At 44.0% G+C, this 15,217-nt stretch overlaps 1 protein-coding gene across 14 annotated transcripts in view; it reads right to left on the minus strand.

The window, feature by feature from the left end:
* Nucleotides 1–7,245: 7,245 nt before the first annotated feature.
* The window catches only part of CPLANE2 (ciliogenesis and planar polarity effector 2), a 199,548-nt gene continuing 191,576 nt past the window's right edge, over nt 7,246–15,217 (minus strand). For all 14 annotated transcript variants that reach the window (XM_044061844.1, XM_044061838.1, XM_044061835.1 and 11 more), the window contains one exon: nt 7,246–8,176. In XM_044061844.1, coding sequence (XP_043917779.1) covers nt 7,912–8,176 — 265 coding nt within the window. In that variant the 3' untranslated portion in view covers nt 7,246–7,911. The remainder of the gene's footprint in view (nt 8,177–15,217) is intronic.

The raw sequence follows: 15,217 nt of genomic DNA on the forward strand, positions 1-15,217 counted from the left end.
AGGAGGAGTCCAGGTGTGCTACTCCCAGACATACAACACACAGAGTGTGGCCATTGGAAGGGGAGATTATGGCCACACTCCATGCATTTCCAAAAACCTGGCTTGGGGATCTTAGCCATGGCAAATGGAAACCAAGCACGCACACACACACACGCACACACACACTTGCTAGGCAAGAAAGAAGGACAGAAAGGGAGACTTTTTTATATTAGAGAACAGACGCCTGAGAGCAAGAAGGGTAGGGTAAAGAACTAGAAAAAATAATTGGGAAGGATGAAAAAGGAAGAAAGAAGACCAAAAAAGAACCTTCACTGACCAGGAAACTCAGAGCTAACAGACAACAATGCTGACTGAATGCTCAGCAAACGAGATCTGAAGGGAGGAGGAAGAAGGCCATTATGGGTAGGGGAGGAGCTTGGATCCGATGCTGGGAAATGCGGCCAAGTCAGATCCATATTCCCACAGATTGAAGATCAAATGAAAACAACTTAAAATCCCCCCTTTTGGCATGTACCGTACAAAGCACCTGCAGCAACTGGAGAGACCTCAGAGGTTTCTAACAAAAGAAGATCAAGGGACTCCAGCACGTGCCTTACTCAGACCAACTAAAGTCCCTGATACTTTGTATCATATAGACTTCTTTGGGGGAGGCTTATGGCTGGCTTACAGAGCAATCTCCGACCCAAACCTAATGAATTTGCTGCAGATCCATAAATCAAACAAGACTAGAGCTAACTATTCCAGGGACCTAAATATGGCCTGCGACTTGTATAGGACATACTGGAGGGAAAGATTCATCTCCCAGTGACTGACACATCTTTGGAGCAGGCTGCCAGTTCATGTGAAGCACAGCACCTCTATGGCACTATTCAAAAGGAACCTGGATGAGTGGATGGGGCACTATAAATTCTTACCAGAGTTAGAGTGCACAACCCTCCTTGACATGGGCAGTCACTTCTAAATACAATCCTGGGTATTGACTAGAGTCTCTACAGTATTACATTGGGATGAAATAGCTAGGCTAGGTTTGAAATGACCTCCGGGTTGATAGCCTAGTAACCTCCTATAATCTTATGATCCATCCTTATTAGAAAGAGTAGGACTGGAATTAACTAAGGGCTTAGCAGCATTGTGATCAACTAAGGCTACAGCTGCTGGGTCAGGCATGAGAACAGTGTATAAAAAATTTAAAAGACTAAGGAACTTTATACATCCTATCTGCCTTTTTAGGGACAGCTGGCTGACTATCAGGAAAATTGCAGCAGTAAGACACACATCCACTAAAGCAGACAGGGCATTCTGGAAAGTCCTTCTGTAACAACTCAGTATTTTCTGAGGGACTGAGAAACCTCAGTGTTCTCCCACCAAAAACACTGAGACATTCAAACAATAGTCTCAGAGAAAGAGAAACTCCCATCGGAAGGACTCAGAAATTGAGTTCTCCTCCGAGTTTGAATCAGAAATCTGAGGACAAAACCCATCCCTGTATTTTTATTTTATTTTACAATTGTTTACCAGGAAAGTCCAACTGGGCATAGATCCTATTTTCAGCAGAGGCCCATGGAGAACAGCTCCACAAAGATTAGCACAGCAAATACAGTAAATACAACAGACATGTTAATAAAGTACAGTACAGAGTCAAAATGTTAATAAGGTAGTTTGAAGGCCAAGAAAGGAGAAAAAAAGAAAATATACTATAAGGCGCACAATGTGCACAATAAACGATACAGTTGAAAAGACATTTTGTTCAGTCATTTGGTTACATTCATCAGTGGCTAGTACAGTAAACACACATTGAGTACGAGTATAGAAAGGAGTTGTTGCAAGCTCTCACAGAAGATTAAATTATGATATATGATATAATTAAGTGAAGCTACCCAGGGTCAGAACAATTAAGAAATTATTATTGTTTTCAGTAGTCCTAATATCTACAGGGATGGTATTCCATGCTTTTGCAAAAGAAACAGAAAACAAGGAATCCTCAGAGGTAATGTTGCTTTTGCACACGTCAGACAGTACTTTATTGGTGGATCTCAATAGGCGTTTGTTAGCGTAGATATTAAGTAGACCTCGAAGAGCAGGAACTCTATTGGGATAATATAAAATTTGGTGGGCTATTGTAGGCTGGTTATATGTGAGCAGGTTGGGTAATTCTAGCCAATATAGTTGCTTGATTGCTATGCAGTGATGTGTCCTAAAGTTTGTTAATGTCTACTTTGTTTAGGTTGAAGAGTATGGGGGAGGCATAGAGGAGTGTGGATAGTAGGTGGTTTCTTGTGATGGTGGCTTTATTGTCATTGGTGAGGTAATTTCTGCATCTATATAGGGTTCCAAGTTTTTTAAGGACTTTACTGTCTGTGCAATGTGCATATCAAATTTCATGTTGTGATTGATAACCTCTAGAAGTTTGGTGTGTTGGACATGTGTGATAGAGGTGTTATTGGCTGAGAATATTGTGAATGTTGGTATGGGGTCTAAGGCTCTAGTGAGATAGAATATCATTAGCTGTTTTTATTGGGGTTAAGTATTAGTTGAGAGTTGGCTAACCAGGTTTCAACATCGGTAAAGGACTCTTGTATCAATTCCTGGAGTTGAGGGAGTGATGGGGCGGAGCAGATTAGAGTGGAGTTATCGGCACACTGGACTACAGTGGCATGCTGGGTAGCTTTGTGGAGTTGGTTGGTGAATATGTTGAAAAGAAGAAGTCCAAGAATGGATCCTTGGGGATCCCAAAGGTGACCGGTAGGAGGGGAGATGAGGAGTTTTGCCATTTTACTGCTTGTTGGCTGTTGGTTAGATAGCCTTGAAACCACGCTAGTATGGAGTGGCTGAGATTAAGATCGGAGAGAGCAAAAAGGAGTTTGGGATGGGAGACAGTATCAAAGGCCTTGGAGAGATCTAGGAATACAGTGGATACTAGATTACCATTGTTTCGATGCTGGTTTACTGTACAGCTAATAAGGGCTGTGGTAGTACTGTGGTTGGGGGGAATCCATGCTGGGTGTTGGTTAGCAATTTATTAGTGAGAGTGCATTACTTGGGAATGTATACATTTTTCAAGGATTTTAGATAAGGGGGATAGAATGGCAATCAGACAGAGTGGTATTATATGCAAAATTTTCCACAAAGAAAGAACGTGCTGTTCTGATAAAGAGCAGTTAATGAGCATTGAGACTGTATAAGAGACAGCTTTGGCTGCAATGTTTACATATTCTGCAGGTAATTTGTAGGAGGCCAGGGTTGTGGGTTTAAGCCTATTTAGGTATTTATAAATTCTGCTAGTTGGGACAGGCTGTAAGGAGAAGAGGTTTTGGTCTGCTGGTATGGAAGACAGTTCTCCCACTTCACATCCAAACCTATTATTGGTGAGGGGCGGGATGGATTTGAAGTGTTCATTGAACTGGGTGGCAATATTACTGGTGGTGGTGTCAATGTTAGGGGATGGAGTACTGGTCTTTCCTGGTTGTAGGATTTTATTAATGGCAGCCCAGAAGTTTTATGGCTTATTTTTGTATTTGGTTTGAATGCCTATATAGTGGTTCCTTTTGACTGTCCTAATTTGTTTTTTGGCTTTGTTCTTTGGTTCCTGGTATGCCTATTAGTTTGAGTTTTATTTTGATGCCATGAGTCCCATGCTTTATGTCTTTGCTTTAAAAGAAGACTGGTATCTCTGATCAGCCAGGGGGCATAGTTCAATTTAGTTCTGACAGTTCTGATAGGGGCAAGACGATTTAGAATGTTTAGGAAAGTCTTACTGAAGTAATCTACGGTATTTTCCATGGAGAGAGATGACAGCTGTTTCCAGTTGCATTGATTAAGTGCACATATGAAGTCACGGGTTCTGAAATTCTTTGTGTACTAGATTTGTTGGAGGGGGAGGATTTTAAAGGATTCACTTGGTGTCTAATTATAAAGGTGGGAAGGCAGTCACTGAGGGTGTCTGGGAGGGAGCCTGAGAGGTAGGATTGAGATGCTTTGTTAGTACGGATCCAGTCTAAGATGGACTCATTTTTTTGATGCTTTATCTACCCGTGTTGTGGTTTTGATTAGTTGAGTGAAACTGTGTAGGTTAATGTGGTTAGTGGGGTGGAGTGAATTACAGCAGGACCAGCTGATATTAACTTCACCTAGTATGATTGTTTCTTGGTGAAATTTTTGGGATGCCCAGTCTAGAATGGATTCTTAATGTTATTGCCGGGGGGGGGGGTATATAAGTACCAAAACTATGCAAGTGTTTTTTTGAGTTGATTTTCAGCTTAGTGAGCATAGTTTCTGCATTACTGAACTTGGGTTGTTTGTTGACTCACATTTCAATGGTCGTGTTGTTTCTGAAGAGGAGAGCAATACCTCTGCCTCTTATGGATATTCTCTCTAATATAAGAACATTGTAACCAGGTGGAACAAAGTAATTATTTAGTGGTTTTAGCCAGGTCTCTGTGAGAAGGACTATGACTGGGGAGTAGAGGGCCATGGTAGCATATATGCTCCTTATGTTTATGTTGAATATAAGGAGATCTGTTGATTTCCTGGGGGAGGTTAGAATGTTATTTGTTTGTTAGCAGGGGGGTTGTTACTGTTTGTAGGGCCAGAGTTTGGCTGAACATCTCCACTAAGTATGATTTGGGATGCTATTTGGCTTATCGTTTTTAGGCATGTGATTATAGATGTGTTATATTTTGAGGAAATGTGGTTGTTTAGTTGGTGTGGGGTTACTTTGAATGTGGAAAGGTCAAGATTTGAGATGTTGTAGACAGAAGGAGATATTACTGAAAAGGCTGGTTTGTCTTGTGAATGGGTTGGGCAGGTAGGGGATTTAGTCTGAAATTTTGAATTGTTAGAGTAGTGGTAGGAGGTTAAGTGTGAGGTGATGGTAAGGCTTATTATTAAAGTAAAGTAAAGGTTAGGAGCTACATTTTGCTCTGGCAAAATGTTGATGTACTGCTGTGAATTTTTAGTAATTATCTTTACAGGAGTGGGTAGGGATTTAGGTGCAGCTACACTTTATGCAGGTTGCGGTTAGAGTGGAGGATTAGGTAGGGGGTATTAGCCTGAAGAGCTTGTGCAATTTGGGTACTGTGTGAGTGAGGTGATGTGGAGTGAAGGTAGATGGTGATGTGGATTGAAGAGAGTGAGAAGAGGAGTGGCTATATAGAAATGAGGTTAGTGTGAGAGTGAGGCATAGGGGAGTAGCTAGTTAGGTATAAAGGTCAGGAGCCTGGGTATGGGTGGGAATAGGGGTGGGGTAGGGCAGTGGAGTGAGCCCAAGTGTAGCAAAGGGTGAATGGAACAGGAGAAGCCAAATTCCAGGCATGTGCAAGTAAAAACAAACAACTGCTCTGAACTACTGGCTGCTTAGTAGTAAATTTGTTTGTCCATTAAGCTATAAAACTAGTTATTGTAGATATTAGTGAGACTTGCTTGGTATAGGCAGCTGGGAGCCTAAATAAATTTATATAGTAAGAGGACTATGGCTAAACAGAATGATGGAAAAAGTGAAACAAGATGCATCTTCTTGTTCAGTTTCAGAATCTTGAATCTCTTCTTTATGAGAAGGCTCAATAGCCTGAATTAAACCCTGAGCTAGTCCCAGTAAACTACTCCTATACTGTGAAATTTGAGGAGGAAAAGATACATGCTTGGCTTTCAGTTTCTTTTTGACAGAGAAAAACTGGAGCCAACCGTGTTACTAATGGCAGCATCTGCTTCCCCAGGGATGGGCACAGCATTCTGACACAACAGGGAAACCTTCTGTGTTCCATCTCATAGGACTGGCAAGAGTAACTCTCCCTTGCTCACTGAGGAGGCTCCACCAGTCACAGAAGATGTGGCTAACCCCAGTCTATAGTGGCTGTAGGTGCTGCACCAGAGGGATCTGGGGTAAAAGATAAGTGACCTGAGGTACAACAAATGGCCACATCAGAGTTCACCAGCATATGAGGCAAATTGCTAGTCTGCCATGGTGATAATGAATGTTTGCTTAAATTTTTCTTTTTGTGGTTGGAAGATTGACAAACCCCGAGACTGGTAGTCTGTTCCATGGTCAAGCCGGAAAGTGTGCCTCTTTCCTGCAAAAGACAAGCAGCAAATGCCAATAAAACTTAGTGCACAAAAGTTACTTTTTTAACAGAAAAACACAGCAAAAAGCACTTTATGACAGCCCCACAACAGAAAAATAAACAATTTCTCCACATAAAATATGTTTTCATTTACACTACCTTTAAACTGACAGAAAGAAACAAGTGCTCTGTTTAAAAGAATGTTACAGTCTCGAGACAGTCCATTAAATAGCAACACTCCTAACTTTAAAATAACTTTCCTGAAGAGGAAAATAATAAAACATTAACAAAATTTAACAAAATAATTTTTTACCCCCAAATGGAAACTTGCCTGCCCGGCAAAGAAAAGTACAAGCCAGCTGTCAATCCTCAAAAGCCTTAGAGGAGCATACCCTACAGCAACAGTAAAGCTCTGTAGTGCTTCACCCCTTAACTTATCTTTTATTCAGTTTAGTTTGAATTGCTTAACAGTTTGGGTGTGTGGAAGGTGCCCTGAAACTTTGGAAGCTGGCCAGCTGTTACATCCTTGCCAATATATAACCCATATTGCTGAGGTGACTATAGCAGTGAGCTATATGAAGAACATGCTTTCAATGTTTCCTCAAATGATGCTCTTTCTTCTTTCTCCCAGCTTCATCTCTGCAAGGAATCAAGTTTCAACTAGTAGCAGCATAACATTTCAATAAATGATGGTGCTGTTGGAGACATTGTTTCAAGATGCAAGAAAATGGGTAAAGCCAACAATGGTCTTACTTCAATAACTGATGATCACAGACACAATCTGTAGGATATCTTAACTTCGACTTTCTTTTAGCACTGAAATATGGACACTTTCCATCAACAAAAACAAAGAGGCACTTAAGAGAGTGAACATGGCAAACAAGTACTGGGGACTGTGGCAGTATGTTCCTTCACCCAGGCTCAAGGTATGTCATCTTGGGCCTTGGAAGCACTTCTCCTATAAACAACAGCATTGAAATACTTCCGCAGATACTGAGCAAAAGAAGGATATGCTCCACATGGTTTACCTCACTTCAGGTGTCCTTGATGAGCAAGATCACAAGTTACATCTAATATACTTCAGGCTACAAACACTTTTTATCCTGTAAGAGAAACAAATGCTTTACAGCACTGCATTTTTAAAGTGCTCTAAAAGTCCTGATAAGGCTTGGATAACTACCAATATGTGTTTTTAATAACAGTTTTATTTGAATGCAAAAAAAAAAAAAGAACCTAAAACACCCCCACCAAGAAATTATATATAAATCAAATAAAAATGTAACATGACAGTCTAACAGAATAAATGATTTCCATACAGAATACATGCCCTACAGTAACAGCTGAACCTTCTGCAAATATGTAATAAAAACAAAGAAAAATTCAAATATCAATTCTGACCGCATACTTCAACCTCTGAATATCTTTTTCACATTTTCAAGTTAATTTTATCAAAATGGCAACAATTTATAAAAAGTGGTAACTGGCTTTCTTTAAATTCAGCCAAACTCCTGTAATATTGTATTTAACAAGTCAAAAATAACAGATTTACATTTGTCAGTTAAGGTTTAGCCGAATCTTTTGAGTTTTTCACATCCTTGTTTTACCTCAAATAAAAAAATATGGAAGACTAGTACAAAAAAGTCTGTCTTTAACAGTAGGACAAATGCAAATATTATACGGATTACTACCATAGAAATATGGTACTGCACCACGTAACTGATCTGCACAAAAATGCATTTTTATGATCCATGATCAGTTATAGTTGGGATGGTTATATTTATGGTTCATATTATTTTGCTTTCAAATTAAAAAAAAAGTATATTGTTAACTTAAGGGAGACATGGAATTAATCTGCTTAGCAGGAAGAAACATGATGCACCTGACTAAGGTCAGATTCATGGTGAAGCCCAGCTGTAACTTGATCTTGGTACCAAAGCTGTTCTGCCAGTCCATTAAGTAAGTACATTATGTCAGCCAGTCCTACTCTCCCATCCAAGGTCTTGCCATCAGAAAGACGTGCTCCATTGACACTCTTGATCCTGAAAACAGGGAGGTGCCAGGTCTGCTGAAACTCTCGCAAATCTCTCTCTGTGACATCAGTATGCATGTACTGATCAAATCTGATAATATTCTGTTAAGGACAAGCCACAACATACAAAAGCAGCTGCAGAAGTCAGCTAAAATACAGTACACTTGTCTGTAAGATACTTAATGTCGCTCATCCAGTCAGGACAAAACAGATTAGCATTTGTGGGTTCTGTTCAAGAAGCTTTATTATGTACAAACACTTCAGAACTGAGGCTTACTAACTTTAACTTAGATAAACTTATAAACAAACTAGCTACTGCACTCATACATGCTCCCCTCTCTGGCTGCCCTCTCAAAATGTCACTGAAGCCAACACGTTCTTGCTATTTATATGCATGTGACATCCTTTGAAATGCTTCTTAAAGGTACAACATACACACACTATTCTACACTTAATGCATACATAACAGTAGATCTTCAAGGGCAGATCACTGTAACAGCAAATCGCCCACCTCTTGTGTCTCTTCCCAGACAAAATTTCTCTCAATAGTGCCATACTCCCCGTAAGGAACCAACATAGATGTCATGCTGCCACAGGAGCTGAGGCAGCGGGCAAGATCCTCCCTTTTGCAGCAGACATTGTTTAGGTACTGTTTGGTTCTTTGCGCCAGAATTCCCTGTAGTGATTATTGTTTATGGTAAGCAAATGTATGCTCAGGCACAGTAAAAACAAAAGTATAAACTAACAGAAAACAATGTGCATATGTACCAAAAACCACAAATCTAGACAAAAAAAGAGAACTTTTCATACCTACAAGAAAAACATGAAAAGTCTAATAAAACAATTTTACTGGTATAAGCCATATCCCAAATGACAGAATTTTCTTCTAAAATAAGAGCATAAGCTATCATGCTACAGAACAGAGAAAAATCATGTTGTATAAGCAAAGCAAGAAATATCAGCACTTAGTACAACAGTAATTACGTTACTCTAGTTAACACAAAATATCCAAGTGACACAATAAGAAAGCCACACTCATACTACCCAGTAAGATACTCTGCAATATTGCTTCCCTGTAGAAAAAGAAAACCAATCATCATTCAATTTTTACGGCAAAAATAAAATCCTTACACTTTAGGAACTCCCTCTAATAAATCTATTAGCCAAACTAGCAAAGAACCTAGAAATACATTATTACATATCTATAAAAAATAAGGCACTGGCTAGTAAAATACACATGGGCAAACATCAGGGGTCAGATTCCAATAGACTTGTTCTCAGTGTAAGTGACTTACTGAGACAGCATGTCTTTTGGAATCTGGCCCACAATGCAAGCATGCTTTATAGATAGGCCTCACACTTGAATAAGTCACTTACACTGAGAACAAACATTTTAGAATCCAGGCAGAATTACACCGAAGTCACTCACTCATGCTGAGAGGCAAGTCTTTTGGAATCTGCCCCAGATCATTTTCTTCTTCCATGACAAATCAAAAGTGCTGGTAAGCGTTACGACAGTTAATGCTATACATGGGCAAAAATCACAAAACAAGGCATTTTCCAAAAGGCCTCCAAAACTATACAATACTACTGCAAAAAAAGTGTTCCAAGTATTCTTCCTGACATTACTTATTATTAACTTAAAAAGTCTTGTGTTTCTCCTATGTAACCAAAGGAAGTAATCAATATCCATTATACACAGGGAATGGGTGGGAATTTGCTTGGTAAACCTTTCTAGTGGATGGTGTTTTATGAGCCATCAAAATAGCCTTTTTTACAGAAATAAGAGGAGAGTCTTATCAAGAGTGGAACTGGAGCAGCCAAGCCCGGTAAACTCCAGGTTGTCAGAGGAATGGAGGAATGCAGGATGGCAGATCCGATGGGATCTCCAGGGGGATCTAGAATCGGAGGAGGATTCACCGACCTTAGGAAGGAACCAGGTCTACCAGGGGAATGGAGCAATGAGAATCATTCTGCAACCCACCGAGAGGAGCTTTCTGAAGAACTTGGGCTCACTGAGGAGAGTGGATAGGCATACAGGTAGCTGAGCAAAGCATACCAACTGCGTCTTGGGGTACCTCGGGAGGAGGAGGGAGCTGGCCCGCCGCTGGGAAAAGCAAAGATTTGGGGAAAAGATCGCATGAAGGGGAAAAGATCCCCACCGATGCGTTATGCGTTGCCATACGCGAGAGACCACCAGAATAGTGGAATCACTCGAATGCAGGCTAGCTAGTTGGTTAGACCGATGTTGGACCGACCGGAATGCGGTTGCTATTAGCGTTGGTGCCCATTCCCAAACCCTCATGGCCATCTCTTGGCCCCTCTCGACAAAGAGGGAGTAGACCTTGTTCCCCCTTGCTTGTTGATGTACCAGACAACAGACATGTTGTCGATTGAATCATAATTGTTCCCAAGGGAAGAAGTCCTGGTACTGCAGCGAGTGCTACACTGCTCGCTCTTTGATGATAAAGTGCGGTCTACTGTCTTTGACGTGCAGCGCCGTGCCTTGGACTGTCCGCCCTGCCGAAGGCGGGGCGTCCACGTGGTCGTGGCGTCAGGAGGAAAGGAGAAAGAGAGGGGGGCCTGGAGGGAGGGGTGGGGCCACAGCAGAGGATCGAGGCAAGATGATGCATACGCTGGGAATGTGGCATGGGGAGAGATGGGTATGACCGCAAGGCGTATACTGAGCGTCCACTGTAGAATCGCAGCAAGGTAGAAGCAGCCATGCACCCTGAGCCACCCAAGAGCCATCCACCCGAAGAGCCTGACCAAGAGACCTGGAACCGAACTTGAATGGAGTGGAGAAGAATACAAATGGCACCATTAGGGCTGGAACTGAACTTGAGAAACTCCTGGCCCTAAACCTGGCTCGCCTGGTGAGCCTAAGGCTGGAGAGCTGTGAAGTTGTGAGACTGTTTTGGGCATGGTGTGAAAAGGAGAAAGGGTAGAGAGCCCAGAAGGGAGTTGGAGCAAGAAGAGTAGTAGTGGCCCCAAGAGAATGCAGAGATGCAGTAATCCAGGTAGGCCAGTCTACCAGGGCCTGAAGGGGTGGACACCCCTGACTGCACTCACGTGGGTGAGCAGGACCTGGGGCCCTGTGGTGGCCTGTGGGGGAAGGAGACTGACTGGTAGTTTGGAGTCGCCCAGGATGTGTCTGGCCTCCCTGGAAACCTCCTGAGCGGATCCATCAGGATGTGGTGAAGAAAGGAGAGCGAGCACATCCATCCATTCCCTTTCAGCTTTGGAGAATAGATGATTCAAGAGGTTGAGATTTGACTTTGGTGATTGGTCTTTTCAAGAGGGAGAGAGCTAGGAAGAGAGAGAGTTGATCGAGTTTTCTTCACTAAAGAGAATCTTTGGTAAAAGAGGTCTCTGAGTGAACCCTGATCCGATCTGGTCTGGGGAAAAGAATGGATGGCTCCTCCTTTCTGCCGCTGGCCTCCGGGAAGAACGGAGGCCCCTGGGACGGGGGGAGTAGATGAAGAATCAGGAACAAAGGTGAATGATATGGACTATCCCAGATCCGGACTGGATGGTCAATGTTATGAGCCCCCATGAAGCTACATTGCCTCCCTTCCCCGACTTTTCGCAGAGAGCTCCCGTTATGACCTTCTCAGACCGCGCTGAGGTTCGTGCAGCCCCTCCTGCCCTGGACCCGAGTCCTCTGGTGTCTGCCTGGCCTCTAGAAGGCGGCGCTGGCCTGTCTGCCCTCTGCCCTGGGAAGGACTGGTTGTCGAACCCCTTCCTTCTGCTTTTGCTTCGGGTTCTCTGAATTCTGACCCTTTTGGTTCCTAGAATTTCCCCTCTGGGGTTCAGACCTCCTGAGGATGGTCCAGCAGTTCAGTTTGCAGCCCAGAGCTCTGGGTCTTGCCAAACAGAGAGCGGTCTTCAAAAGGCGAGCAGAAACAGCCTTGGCGTTAAGCAGCGAACCAGCGGCTCAGAAACCAGGCAAAAGGCCGGGCTCAGCCTGGCGTCTAAGCGAGCAGTCCCTTTTGTCAGCTCACCAAATCCTCCCGATATGGGAGTGACGCCTAGATTCCAGTACTCCTGACCTAAGAGAGACCATATCTGTGTTGCGTAAGAGCTCATAAGATCGAAATGGACTCAGGGGTCGTGGCGTAACCCTTAATAAGATCTCGCTGCATCCGGTAGCGTGCCCAGAAGGGGCAGCCCCCTTACTGTCCAGGTCGCCGAACTGAATCCACGCTTCGTGGAGGGTCCATCATCCTACTTCAGAGCTGGTCAGGTGGACCATGGACTCTCTGGAGGAGGTCCTGAGGCTTACTCCGCCGCCGTCAACGGATCTACCGAGGGGATCTCAATCGGCAGGTCCTGGAGGGATGGCACAATAAGTCGTGGTTCCGGTCTTTTGGGGAAATCCGGTCCAGGTCATCCTTTCCACGGGACAGTGGTAAGTCTGAGGAGGGGTTCGGCACTCCAAGAATCTGAGAAAAAGCCGAGAAGTTTTCCCTCCTGAGCCACCGCGGACTTCGTTTCCGAAGAAGACTGGCAGGAGGAAGTCGGGGAGCTGTCTCCGGGTCAACGGACCAAGCGGTCCCTGTCCCATAGGTCAGTGAGGAGGCACGCCTGGGCTGTCCCAGGGGATGTCCTGTGCCCTCGTGGCCCTCGGGTGAGGGCGGGGCCGCTGTCAGTGCCGTGGGGTCAGAGACCTCAACAGAGGGCCGGGAGAGGAGGGGGCAAGCGAGGGAATGCTCAAAGAATCAACAAGAGCAGGGAGGCAGGGCAAAGGAGTCGAAACAAGTGCAGGGCCACACGGAGACCGAAGGACCCGCCGGCTCCGGCTGGATCAGACCGAAGAGGGTGACATCTCGACTCGGATCCGAATCCGAACTCCTCCCGAAGGGTCCGGGCCCGGGAGCGAAGAGCAGACAAGAAGGATCCCATCGCAGAGGTACTGTCGGCAGGCCGCCACCCCGCACAGAAGCTGATCCTCGGATCCAGCGCCGGACGGATGGAGGAATCCCGAAGTCGGATCCAGGTTAAAAAGGGTGGGCCCAACCCGTCCGGGCCGGGCGTGGCCAGCTTCTCGAAGGCTTGCTCCATCAGCTGTACCGAACCGGATGGCTTCGAGAGACAGTCCGTCGAAGGGTGTTGGTGCTCCCCCTACGGAGTGAGCCCATCTGCATCAGAAGAGGATGAACCTTCTCAAGTCAGCCTCTCCAGGAGGATGGAAAACAGAGGGAAGGCGAGAAGACCTGTCGAGACGAACCGACCGCTAGCGGGCGAGGGGGAGCCCAGATGGCTGGCTCGGGGCAGAGGCGACCGAAAGCCCTCGAGGGACCCAGACTCCCACGGTCTTGAGGTATCGGTCCCTCTCCTCAGCCACCCGGGGAGGCCGACAGTCAGGGGCTCCGAGGGTGCCAGGGAATCGGGTGCGGTCCTAGTCCATCCCTCTCCAGGCGAGGTGGGGCGGTAAGACCGCCAGGAGGGAGGGACCTCCGCTCCACGGCGCTACAGCAGTCCCACCCGAGGAGGGAGGCGGAGCGATCCTGGGCTTCAGCGACCAAACACCCGAGGAACGGACCTCCGCTCAGGAGCTTGAGCTGGGGTCGGGCCCACGACAAATGGAACAACCAGATGAGGAGTAGCCAACGACACTATCACACGAGTGTAGCCATCAGCCCGGTGAGCTTAAGGCCACACAGCCCTACTTACACAAAAAAAAATAGAGCCACAGGCTGTCAGCCAATTTCTACCCAAATAACTACAAAAAACACTTAATAAAGACTGACACGCACACCACTCCACCAACACTTAAAAAGTAGCAAAAATACTGATAATAAAAACAAAAAACAAATATAAATTAATAAAACCTAAACACCCCTCTTAAAATCCAAAAAATTACAGACTTTAACTCAAAATCTATCCACCAGCACACAATTATGGGTGAGGGGAGGAGGCTAGAGCACCAAGCCATAGCTGGGGACATGATTTAGAATCATTTCATATGGAAAACTTAAAGGCTGAAAGGGAGGGAAATGAATATCCTGCTCCAGACATCGGAAAAGAAAGATCCTTTTTCAGATCTAACTTTACCATTATGCTGACGTCTCCTGAAAGGTTTATTGTTATGGCAAGCAATCTGCACAAAACTGTACTACCTTATTCACTGAGAGATAACTGCAACAGTAAACCATAAGAACATCTGGGTATATTCCCAAGCAATGCCATGACAGTTCTCAAGGAGGTGGAGACCCAATAAAAATGCTATCTGAACTAATATGACTACATACTAAGGATCACATTAACCACTGAAACATGCAGGATGGTACTTAAATGGCAGTCTGCTAGTGGGAGTTCGCTGAGCACCAAGGGGAATGCCACTACTGATGAACACCCCCCAATCAGACTTGAAGAGGAACAAAAATACATAATTAAAAAAGAAACAAAATCGTTATGTTTCTCTATAACCGCTCTTTATACTTTTCAGAAATGGTAGTAAACAGCTATACCAGATCCCCACTCCAGCTCCTAACACACATTCAGTGTATGCAGATCATTTAAGTAGCCTCAATCTCAGCTGCCACTGCTTCAATCATTACCAGCAGTGCTTGCAGTTGCAAGAATGGATTAACACTTGCACCCAGAAATTGTAACATTGACTTTCATGGAAGAATCAGCACCTTTTCTATAGCACCAATCATGTTACTATCAGTTTATGCCAAGGGCATCTGCTTCCATTACCTATCCTTACCTAAGGCTTGGCTGCTAGTCTGCTTTGGACAAATAAAAGTCTCCAACATAATTACTGAAATAATAACATTTCACAAAAACATTTTATGGTACTGAGGAAATAAATAAAGTGATATTAAAATAATCAACACGAAGCATGAGGATGATAAAAAAACACTTTAGCTAAACATGAAAGTGTGTCTCAAAAGCTCAAGAATTCTCAAAAAAAAACAGAGCACCATATGACATCCAAGGGAAACCTTAACTGGTAATTAATAAAGGGCCACATGAGACAGACACCTCAGTAAATTGCTTTGCATATACAAATCCAGCAGTCTCAACAAAGTATGTGTAGCATCAAGTAACGTAGGCATACAGCAGCAAAATATAACGAATATATGTATCCAAACTTGAGTGTTTACTTCACATGAAGATACTG

Source organism: Protopterus annectens, chromosome 2.part0, assembly GCF_019279795.1.
Source record: "Protopterus annectens isolate FY-2018-M chromosome 2.part0, PAN1.0, whole genome shotgun sequence".
NCBI lineage: Eukaryota > Metazoa > Chordata > Ceratodontiformes > Protopteridae > Protopterus > Protopterus annectens.